Source organism: Thermobia domestica, chromosome 16 (assembly GCF_964235325.1).
Source record: "Thermobia domestica chromosome 16, izTheDome1.hap1.1, whole genome shotgun sequence".
Lineage (NCBI taxonomy): Eukaryota > Metazoa > Arthropoda > Insecta > Zygentoma > Lepismatidae > Thermobia > Thermobia domestica.
Window position 1 is genome coordinate 99,252,704 of NC_137469.1, and position 12,042 is coordinate 99,264,745.

Below are 12,042 nucleotides of genomic sequence, written 5' to 3' on the forward strand. Positions count from 1 at the left end.
ACGTCACATAGAGAAATTAATATTTGTATTGTCTCTATTTAAGATATTGTATTGTCTTTTAATTCTCACAAGTGAGTTTTGATATAATATTGTATTAGATTTTGTTTTACAGTAAAATGTTTCGTCTCGTTTGTAAATTATTCTTCGTGGTATTAAAGTGTGATTGCTGTAAAAGCTCTTGATTTTCAAATATGCCATTAACTAATTTATATAGACAGATGTGGTCTGCAATTTGTCTTTTGGCACGTTAAGTATTATACTTAAATTTTTGTAAGAGTCTTAAATATGAAGTATTTTCTTTATATTGAGGATACCCTATATTTCTTATAGTGTAGATATTGTAAAAACTTTCTTAATGTAACATTCGTAATAAGGATTCCAGGCTATCGAGACATTCTAAGCTGCTTCTAATAAAACTTAAAGTTTTGGCGTGGGAGACCCGGGTTCGATTCCCGGCGGGAGTTCATGTGGTTCGGATTCCACGTTAATCAGTAGGTCCACGTCTCATATAGCCTCGCAGCTGAAAGGGACGCTACACTAAAATCAAATCAAATCAACTTAACTCAAAACTATTAAAGTTATTGAAGTTGAGTAATTTACAAGTTCTTTAGAATTCCACAATAAAAAACCAAAAGCTTTATATGCTTCATTAATACATTTTTCGATATGTTGATGGTAAATAAGTCTACTGTCTAAACTTACGTCTAGAACTTTTATATTAGTTGTTCTCTTAACCTCTCAATCATTTTACATTCAAAGTTAAAGAGAAGTATATTTCCTAGAGTAGGTAATTGCAAAATACTTGCTCACATTAAAGTTAAGCTTGTTGTTCAGAGAATTTTATGACAGTGGAGATCGTTTATAAATAACTGAAGAAATACTGGTCCCAAATTTGAATCTTGTGGTATGCCAGATTTCACATCAAAGGTAAATGATTTTGCCTGTCGATATGTAACAAACTGTTTACGTCCATTTAAGTAAGAAACTAACCTTAATAAGCGATAGGATAAACCAAAATGTGACAACATCTGAAGTAAGAGTGTATGATCTATTTTATCGAAAGCTTTTGAAAACTGTATAATAGTTTACAGAATGACCGTCATTGAAAGAGTGTAATAATTATTGACTAAACGCGACTAAGTTTGTAGCCGTACTCCTCTTACGGTAAAATCCATGCTGATGAATAGGGGAAGAAAAAAAAGCAAATGTGTGAAGAGTTTAGCCCCTTGTTCCCTTGTTTAAGTTTAGTTAGTCTAGGTTGTTTTCCCTTCTATTGCTTCACTCACTAGAACAGAATATTGTGTATATTACTCGTCATTGCATATTACAGATGTTCGTAATCAAAGGACTCGGTGGATCAGTGGTGGTGCGAGGGGTCTGGTTTGATCCCAGGCCGTGTGAATTTGTGGTTGACAGCATAGTATCCTTGGATTTTCTCGCAGTTCTAACATGTCCTCACACATAAATATTCCAGTCGCTAACGCTCTCGCCTTCGGCGCGAGCGGTCCCGGGTTCGATTTCCGGTGGGGTCACTCGGTCGAAAAAGTGTAACACGCTTTTTCAGGCCAGCGTCCCTGAATGAGGTTTTCCTGGGTTTTCCTCATTCACACCAGGCAAATGCCGGGGTGGTACCTAACTTATAGGTCCCAGGCCGTTTCCTTCCTTCCCTTTCCCCGGATTGTGTGCTCGCCGAGGGATGTCATCTCTCAAATCGTGAAGGGCTAAATGGCCTTAGATGCCGAAAGCCCAAAAAATCTAAATCCTAAATAAATATTCCATCAATTCTTTTATAATCATTCCCTTTTCATAATCCGTCTTTCTTGGTCCACGGGACATAAACATGGGACGTGAAACTAGAAATTTCATTTAATTCAGTAATTAGGCAACTGAAACTAGCTTGTTATCATTACTGTGGTATCATATCTGTTTGTTTGTTGATTTAAATATTAACTCATGCATTTAAAAAACTTCAGTAGATCTATAAATTTTTACATAAATCTAACTCTACTAATTATATCAGTTTTATATATATGCATATTTCAAGGACTAATACAAGGTGTCCATAAAGTCCTGCAGGAAAGTAAACTCTATAACTTGGAAACTACGTAATGTATTAACAAATACTTTTTGGTATAATTACATAAAGGTTCAAAGTTGTGTTTCAGCTAGTTAAGGTTCATCGCCAAACCTCCAATTGTGCACCATTCACGTCCAAACATTCTTGCAGTCTTTTTGGGCAACCAAGAATTGCGTGTTGGCGGTGCTGGTCTGGAATGTTCAAAATCACATAAATTATTTTGTCCTTGAGATCGTGCAGATTAGCTGGCTTCTGTGAATATACCTTGGTCTTCACGTGTCACCACAGCCAGTAATCACAAGGCGACAAATCTTGTGATCTTGCAGGCCAAGGTGTGGGTCCTCTTCGGCCAATCCATCTCTCCTTAAATTCTTCGTTAAGAAACTGTCGAACTTGAAGGGCATAGTGCGGCGGTGCCCCATCCTGTTACATATGGACCTCATTAAGGATGCCTAGTAAGTTCTGGCAAAAAGAATGTCTGTAGCATGTTCAGATAATTGTTACCATTTACCGTCTCTTCCACGAAGAAAAAGGGGCCGAGAATGTGGTCCATTGAAACAGCACACCAGTCCATTGACTTTGGGACTACCCCGCTTGTGCTCCTCGAATTCATGTGGATTTTCCAGACCCCAAATTCGGCAGTTGTGCCTGTTCACTTTTCCCGACACATAAAATGTGGCTTCATCTGAAAACAGCAATCGAGACGGAAGGTCGCCATCTTCTTGTAAGCGAGTAAGCATTGACTCACAGAATTCCATTCTCATGTCACAGTTCTTCCTCTGTCAACTCGTGCACAAATTTTAACTTATAAGGTCGAACCTTCAAATTCTTTCGTACGATTTTGTGTAACGTTGACTACGGTATTCCCATTTCCAATGACCTACGTTTAAGCTACTTCATTTGAGTCCTGGCTACGTTGTCCTGCAACGTGTGAATCGCATCGTCACTCGTTCGTGGCCTTCTACTGCGTGGTAAATCTGACACACTTCCCGTTTCTTTGAACTTCTCGTATCACCTCTTGATACTTGTTTCTGCTGGGGGCGATTTCCCATACGTTGTTTGGAACTTTCTCCGTACTGAAACGCAAGATTTTAATTCCGCAAACCACAAAACACATCGTGCCTTTTCTTTAATAGACGCCATCTTAAATCACGTGATTACCAGCGCAAACGTCATCAAGCATTGTGGCCAGAACAAAACTTTAACCTTCTCTTCTTCTAACCTCAAAAATTTATACACTTAAACATAACGGTTTCGAAGTTTTATTTTCCTGCAGGACTTTATGGACTCCCTGTATAAACAATTTATGAGCCTGTTCCATTGGCTAAAGAAAACAACGGTAGGTGCGAAAATATTATGGTGAAATAATATTACTAATTTGTGAACTAGTTCGATAATAGTACTGGAAAATTCCCAGAAAGCTCATGGACGTGATTGTCATCTTAAGACTGTGGTTCCTAGTATTTTATTTAGTAGCGAATTTATATTACTTTTATTTGGGGAAATGTTTTCTCCTGGATACACTACCTTGGGTTCCCCCTTCTCCTGAACGCATTCTTATCGAATCTACGATGAAGTTGCATATCAGAAATTAGCACTCTACTATTAAATCTCAGTGCTTTTGTTTCATTGATTTTTTTTCTTCTAAAATATGAAAACGATTCGCTTCATAAGGTCGGTCGGTGACCCAAACATGAAGACATTAATTAGTATATTAACTCAAGCTACAAACAATGCCCATTTACGTAAAGATATTAAATAAAATTACTATGACAACTGCCCTCGTGTGTTTATACTAGGGATGGGCAAAACCGGTTTTTATAAAAACCGCAAACCGGTTTCTAGAAAACCGAAATCCGAAAAACCGACATTTCTGGTTTCAAAACAGTTTTTTTTTTTTTTTTTTTTTTACCGAAACCGGTTTCGGTTTTCTCCAGCCGAACTGCTTTCGGTGAAAACTTTTGGAAAACACAAAACTATTTCTGTGGAAACGGAATCGGTTTTCGGAGAACAGCGAAGCACTATTCTGGTCAGAAATAGGAACAGTTTTGGAAAAGCTGAAACCGGTTTTGGAGAAAACCGAACCGGATCCGGCGATAAACCGAACCAGTTTTGGATAAAACCGGAAACCGAAAAACCTGTTTTTGTACCCATCACTAGTTTATACATGTAGCATACAGCTGTTAAAAAAACTGCAAGACTTAGATGAGTACGTATATTCATAGACACTGATTGTAATCTCTACTATGGAAAGAACACTAGTTACATATTTAGGTGGTTTTAGTAAATTCAGAGCGTGGACTTTATTATTGAGTAATACTTCAGTAATATATGTTAGGCACTTTGTTAATAATCTTGCAAATTAGTACACTATAACTTTGCCCTTAGATATCACTGTGTATTGCGAGCGGTGATTATATTTAGAAAGAAAAATAAGTAGAAAGCTAGTACTCATAGCTTTCTGTTTTTCTTTCTTGTCCTTACTGTTAGATATTCGGATATACAGGTATTCAAACAATTGATTATAAACAAATAGACAAATAGTATACTTTTCAAAGAAACCTTAAGCTCTGTTGTGTGCGCGCCTTTGACGTGGGAGACCCGGGTTCGATTCCGGGGGGAGCTCATGTGGTTCGAATTCCACGTTAATCAGTAGGTCCCGTCTTATATAGTGTCGCTGCTAAAGGGACGTTAAACTCAAAATCAACTCAACTCCACTTAAGCTCTGTTACTTCTTTATTCGTTTTACTTGCAACGACGTAGACAGTTAAAAAACATACATCATATCTTTCTCTTTGCTGTTTTCCTACTGAATGGCGCAGGCAATTTCCCCTGAGCCGACAGATAACGTACAAACATGGCGTTCATTGTTTTAAGCGTACAAGTAACAAATCGAATTTCAATCGCAAATTTCGACTAGTTAAAATCAACGCATGAGCGAAAGGAAGTGTTTTCTGTAATCAGCTAGTTCCAGAGTATTTTATAGCGCAATAATAATAAATCAGTGAAAATGTCCATTGTAGTATGAATAGCTTAAATATTTGGATATTACAAAAATATGTAAGAGAGAGAGAGATTAAGTATGTATCCCTATTTAAAATGTATTTTTCAGTATCCTGAAAATCTCTACTTTCACAGATGATTAAGTATATGCGAGTATGTATAAAAATGCATGGTACCGATTAATTTCTGTTATGCATAGGGTTACGTTGATGCAGTGGCGTAACTAAGAGCTTGGGGGCCACCACGCAGACAACGTGGAGTGGAGCCCCATCTCTACGTCTTACTTCACGATTTGTGGGCCCCGTGATGGCCTGGGCCCTCGCAATGCGGGGCCCTTATTTACGCCCCTGCGTTGATGATAGTTCTGTTAAGGTCAGCATTCACTCAATCTTTAAAAGTAATGAGCAAATTAAACCGGATGAACCAAAACCTAGCAATTCAATAAGAAATTTATAAGTTAGTCATTGTTCCGTTAGTTTACTATCTTATATAGTTTAATTGTTACGCACGTACGTGAAACACTTACTTCGTTGATTATGTCTGTAAGCGTTAAAGATTGAATTTCAGTGACCATACACAACGTAATGACAACAAATTTGAGTGTTAGTATATTATAATGAATAAATTGCGTAAATTCCTAATTATAACTTATTTTTTGCACAAACGTTTAAAGTTAAATGTCTTATGTTAAATCAAGAAATGAAGAATCTGCGCCTAAGTAAATCTCGTATTGCTAATATATACGTAAAAATCGTTAAGACTTCATTTTTTTTTTTAAAGAAATCGTCCTAAACAGAAATTCTACTTAAGCAACCAGTTCATCAAGAAGTCTTACTTTAATTTTAGAACCCTTGCACCAAAAGTGCAAAATTTGTTCATAAAATATCGACTTTCGTGGACAAGGACACAGAATAAATGGTCGAAACAGCTCAAGACGCTCTCTCTCTCTCAGAAAAACTCTTACAGACGCAATCAATGATTAAACGTTTCACTTATCTCCTTGAGTTATATGTAAAGTGCGTCATTTACTGTTTTTAAGTAAATATCTTACATCTTATATACTTATGGTTATACTTACTTTCCTTCTGTTATTTTGTTTTGTAGAAGATGCTTGCAAGCAGTATTACGAATCAGAAATGCTTGATCCAATGCTGAAGGTTTCACCTGGGAAGGCACTCTCTGAATCGTTCTCTCAAATTATTTTTCATCCACTCGGTGTTTTGGGAGGAGCTTTAGGAGAGTTCTTCAATAATTTCATAGGTAAGAAACGAACTTTGGAAATCTGTAAGGAATATGTTGGTACTATTACGATTTTGGAAAAATCTGGCTAACTGTATCGAGTGGTAATTTTCAGTTTTAAAATAAGAGTAGTCTGTGCGTTTTAATTGAAAATACCTCAAAATTTCACAGTTTTAGTATCAGTGTGGACAGTGAATAAAATAAAAAGTAAAGTAATAAGACAGTTCTGGTCACAAAAAGTGAGTGGGACTGTCTTCCAGAGAATTGTCAGGAAAAAAATGATCCTAGATCCTTACGAATTTGCTTAGGTCTGGCTCTTTTTTCCTGTATTTTTCACTGCCAAGGACGAAAATTGAATTATAATATTACAGTATGCATATGATAATATTGTTGTAGACAAACAAATACAAAACTGAAAATTACGCCAATTTTAAATCTGAAATGTGATATATTTATATTTTTGAATTAGAACCATTAAATAAATGATAGCAGTAGGGAAAGTATCATAACTACAAACAGACTACAATGATTAACCATATGCTTCCCCCGATTTGCTAATTGTTTTACTTCCAATTTGAGTGTCTCCAGAAGATATCTTTGTCCAGTTAACTTCCTGGAAGTCAAAACTAAGAAGTAATATATGAAAACCCATTGATGTAAGCAGGGTAAATGCTAAAATATTTGAAAACATTCTGGTATAGCATGTGATTCAACCGAACCGTCTTTTACGTAGGAAGTTCAGAGAAAACTATATTTCAGGAAACAAAGTAATATCACATTTACTTGCAATGTTTGTATTACAACCTAGCAGAGAATAAACCTAAACCTGAGTAAATTTTGCTGTGCATAAGACGAGATTTTTTCTAACTGTGCTTTTAAGCGATATTTTTGTCAGGAAAACAAATAAAGACTTTCGTAATTTATTTTCTGTAAAGTCCTTCAGCAAGTAACTGTAATTAGTATTCAAAATAAACATACAAACACAATGAGAAGAATCTCTATAGTACATATAATGATTTGTTTTTTACTTCTATCTTTGGTGCGTGAGGTCCCTACACTTTGTGGTGGACAAACACCACGAACGCGGGTGTTTTACCAGTTTCTTCAATTTACAGTTATCTTCCATCTCATTATCTCCATCTCCTTTAGCCTCGGTGCATAATCGTGGGACGTTAAACTAAATAAAATTGTTCTGTTCTTAAATTAGACCCGATAATACTATTTTAAGAGAAATATATTGCCAATTCTACTTTTTGCCACAAAGAGAAATTGGAATATTTAAAATGCAAGAACAGTGCTGATGTTTCATTATGTAAAAATAACCCTCACACTTTTTAAATTACTAATATCCGACGACTGAAAGAAAGTAGGATTCTTACAACAGCATTCCTTTTTAGAATTACAGTAGCTTGTAACTGGGTTCCCCTTTGCACCAAAGACCAGATAATATACATGAGAATCAGTAAGAAATAAAAGTTCTTAAATTCACCATCATCTTCTTAATAATAGAATATACGTTGTTCCATTTTCATTAATCGTTCGTCTCATTGAGCCTAAAGACATAACTGTTAAATTTCATATTTCATAGTGTTTTTGAGCTCTAGACTAGTATAGGAATTACATTTTTATAGAAACATAAATCCACAGAATTGAGCTCTCTAAAAGGTACCATAATAGATTCTGGACTATCGAGCATAATGCGGCGAACAGGTAGACCGGGTATATGTGTATGTATAGTATATAAAAACTAGATAGGCTGGAATTCTATAATTACTCATTTTTTGCTTCACCCATACAACTAAAAGCGTACTTTTTATACCAAAACTCACCCTTATTCATATTTTCTGACCTAGTAATCCTAGTACTTTATATAAATGGTATGCATTTTAAGGTAAATTTAATAATGTCTAACTTAATTGCAGGAAACGTAAAATCATGTACACTAGAGATTCTCAACTTTTTCCACTGGCATACCTCTAGAAGTCATACTACCACCAAATAGTAGCTCGCGTACCCCAAGGTGGGAAACCATGAATTATAGTTTACATACATACTGTTTTAAAATTAACTAAACATTAGCGTAAAACGTAGGCCCTAGATTAAGAAAAAGTTTTTAACATGGTTAACAGTTCATTGATAAGTGATTACACAAATATGAAAAGGTAGGCATAACATCTCTTTGAAAAATTCGCGTTTTCATGAAAGCATTACAAGTCATGTAGATTAAAAAAAAAAAAAAAAAAAAAATCCTCATTTCCTTGTTATTATTTTTTAATACGCCAGATAGTACGAAGGTTGGATACTCGCGAACCGGATAGTTGAGAATCTGCTGTATATGAATATTTACTATTCAATAAGTTTTTATAGCTATATTTTCCCGTCCTCTAGAATAATATAAATATAGGATATTGAAAGTGTTAGGGTTTCTTGATATATATATTTAAGTACAGTTGCTGAACATGTATTTTAAATTAAGTCGTCAGTAACGGTACGCGGGGCTATCAAAATGTTCGCACAATTACCGAGGAGACGAACTATGAACCCGTCGGACGTGCATATTATACCTTGTTTCTTCTAAGTTAAGCATACATAATATTGATTCGTAGGGGCATGTTTACTTTATTTATTTTGACACCTAAATCACTAAAGGCGCAATGATTGACGAACTTTATCAAGTTCCTTCAACTCCAAGGGAAATCAACAAAAACAATTCATGATTAAACGAAAGAAGTTTATGGGAATTGGAGGCTATCCTTGAGTTGGTATTCAAGTGGAAAAGATAATTTCAGACTGGACACATGACTACTTCGGATACCTCTTGATCTGGGAGATCATCTTTCGTCATGACGAAGAAAGTGCAAATCATATTGGAGGACAAGATGATAAGATGATAACCATTTAACGTGTTGTGCCTGAAATCGGTGTTTGTTATGGATCTTCTTGGAACATAATTCATAACCAGCTGCATCTAAAAGGAAGTGCCATCAAGGTGGGCGCCAAAGCTGTTTACACCTTTCGAGAAAAGAATTCGAGAGGGATCCTCAATGAAATTGTTGGATCGCTGTGAGCATAATGAAGAGGACTTCTGCGGCCGACTAGTCACAATGGATAAAAGTTGAGTATATGTTTATGACCTAGAAACAAAGAGAATGAGTAAGTAGCAGAAATATCTCTTCTCCCTTACCCCTAAAATAACAAATATGCAAAAGTCAGTCGCCAAAATGATGTAAGCGGAACATCATGATAGACTACCTGCAGGAGGATCAAATTATCACTAGTCAATATTATTGTCATCTCGTAGCTTGGTTACAAGAGAAACGGATGACCAAACATCGAGGAATGCTCATCTAAGGTGTGCTGCTGTTGGCCGACAGTGCACCAGCTTATTCAGTCAATGCATTCGTAGCGAAAGTAGTTCAGTTAGGATATGAAATCTTGTCCTACCCTCAATATACCTAGTACCAAATTATTTATTTATTTTTCCAAAAATGAAGCACCCACTCAAAAGAATGCCATTTCGACGGTAGGGATGAGGCCATTTCTGAAGTAGAAATGTGGTTTTAAGCCCAAAATGCAGACTTCTATAAAAGTGGCTTACCCAAAATGAAGAACCATTGACAAAAATGTGTCACGCAGCACGGTAACTACATAGAGGACTAATGCCATCATGGTCACAAAGGTATGAACAGTTACTTTCTTCCAGGTGATTGCACGAACTTTGATATCTCCTTGTGTATATACTGGTAAGAAATTAATAATCACGAAAATCGAAAAAAGCTGGTAAACTGGTTAATCTTCACATTTAAGATGATGATAATGCATTCCTTCTGAACACAAGCAGAAATAATTAAGATGTTTAGTATATACTCCTCAAATTAATGTACTATTTAACTTTTCTTTACAGGTCAGGTTCCAGCAGCGTATCATTTTATAGTGTTACCTCTTGCCCTTTTTCTTATTATCTATGTGATGATGATACTAATCTTAGCATGCTCTGGCGGTCGTGTTACTTTGCCCTTCTACCTTGGAAGAATAGAATTCAATGCTGACCACCAGGGACATCCTTTCCACACCCCAGTACAATGGAGGGTAAGTAGTTATGAAGGTTTTCAAGCAATATATTATTTCATTGTTTTATGTATTCTTGCCAATTTCTCAAAGATGTGGGCTCCCAAGTAGTCAAATGGAAGATATGTTCTCTCTGTTGATATAGAGGTTCGATTGCAGATGGATACGTGATTTCGATCCTGCGTTTACATGAACTTGATGTTTAACGTAGCCTCGGTAATCGAAAAGGAGCAAACAGAATGCTTAGTGACTATTTTAGGTTGCACAACACTAATCTTCGTGAGCATATGTGTTTTCACATTTCTGATTTCAGTGTGGATATGAAAGTGGAATAAAAAGCAAACATCGAATTTTACTTGACACACAGCAAATCTGAAGCAGAGACTTTTGAAATGATAGTTGTACGTATAGAAATGAAATAATGAGTGGGGTTAGATATTTAAAATGGCACGTACTTTCCAGGAGAGGCAGGATATCATTTAAAGATGATGGAAGACCAGGACGGCTTTATATTAGCTTAACACGTGGAAATTTAGAAATATTTTTGCGGTTTGTGTATGAAGGTCGTCGAAGAACCATTAGGAATATTACTACAATCGTGAATGTATGATATGAAACCTGATTTGAATATGCTGCAGAATTCGTGCTTAGGCTTATGACTCCCTAACAAAAGGAACATAGTGGTTCAATCTATCTAAAGCTTTGTCAACGTTTTCTAAATGAACTGTTCTTCATACCAGAGGAATAAATGGGAAGCTCTCTTAGTGTAAGAATTTCTCACTCACAACAGCATTGTCAAATTTCCAGATTCGCAAGAGTTCTAGCTTCTTATGACTTTTTCCTGTTTTCGAAGATGAAGCTGGGACTATAGTGGCTCAGTGATAGAGCGCTTACTTTTGGTGCTGGGAGTCCTTGATTCGATCTCTGGCCGAGTTTGTAGTGGACAACATTGTGTTTATGGGTTTTCTTGGAGTTTCCCCGTTTCCGCCTACATTCTCATTCTACCGGTTCTTCCATAATCATCCACGTTCATTAATCATTCGTCTCTAGTATAAAAAGCGTAATTGTGGACGTGAAACTAGAAATCTCACTTGGGAAGATGAATCTGCAGTTAAATGACCGCTATTTTGACAGCGTGGGAGAAATTAACCACCATGAACATTTTTCCGACCTTCCTTCAATAATTGACCCATTTTCGCACTTTACTGTCAGTCATTGCATTGTCGCCGTACACCTCACGTATCCGGCGAAGAATATTCATAGCTGTCATGATTCTTGTTATTAGGAACCTGGTGACAGACAGTATTTTACAGTCGACGGTCGCTCGATTTTCTTAAATATTTTGACCTTACACTACGAAGTACACAAGCTGGCGTTGTGTAAGTGATTGTAGGCAAGGGGTTCCGGAGGCATGTGTGCGCATTCATTTTCAAGTGCATATGCAAATTCACAAGCTAGCTTTACCTTAAAAAGTTACCTTTGTATTTTATTTTTTGTTAATTTCTCATTAATCTACATTTTCCTATTTTATTATGGCTCTTATGTCCTCTTACCAATCCACCTGTCTCATTAATTTTCTCTTCCGTCACTAAATTTTCAGTGACTTCAGCTTATCTATATTACAAGACTACATTGAAGATGTAGTCGCCCACCTA

General features: G+C 36.2%; 1 protein-coding gene across 1 annotated transcript in view; it reads left to right on the plus strand.

Moving 5' to 3' along the window:
* Positions 1-12,042, plus strand: part of LOC145673268 (chloride channel CLIC-like protein 1) — a 216,301-nt gene that overhangs the window by 160,505 nt on the left and 43,754 nt on the right. Inside the window, exons 8-9 of the mRNA XM_081742804.1 lie at positions 6,185-6,340; positions 10,224-10,408. Of these exons, the coding sequence (XP_081598930.1) occupies positions 6,185-6,340; positions 10,224-10,408 (341 nt within the window). The remainder of the gene's footprint in view (positions 1-6,184; positions 6,341-10,223; positions 10,409-12,042) is intronic.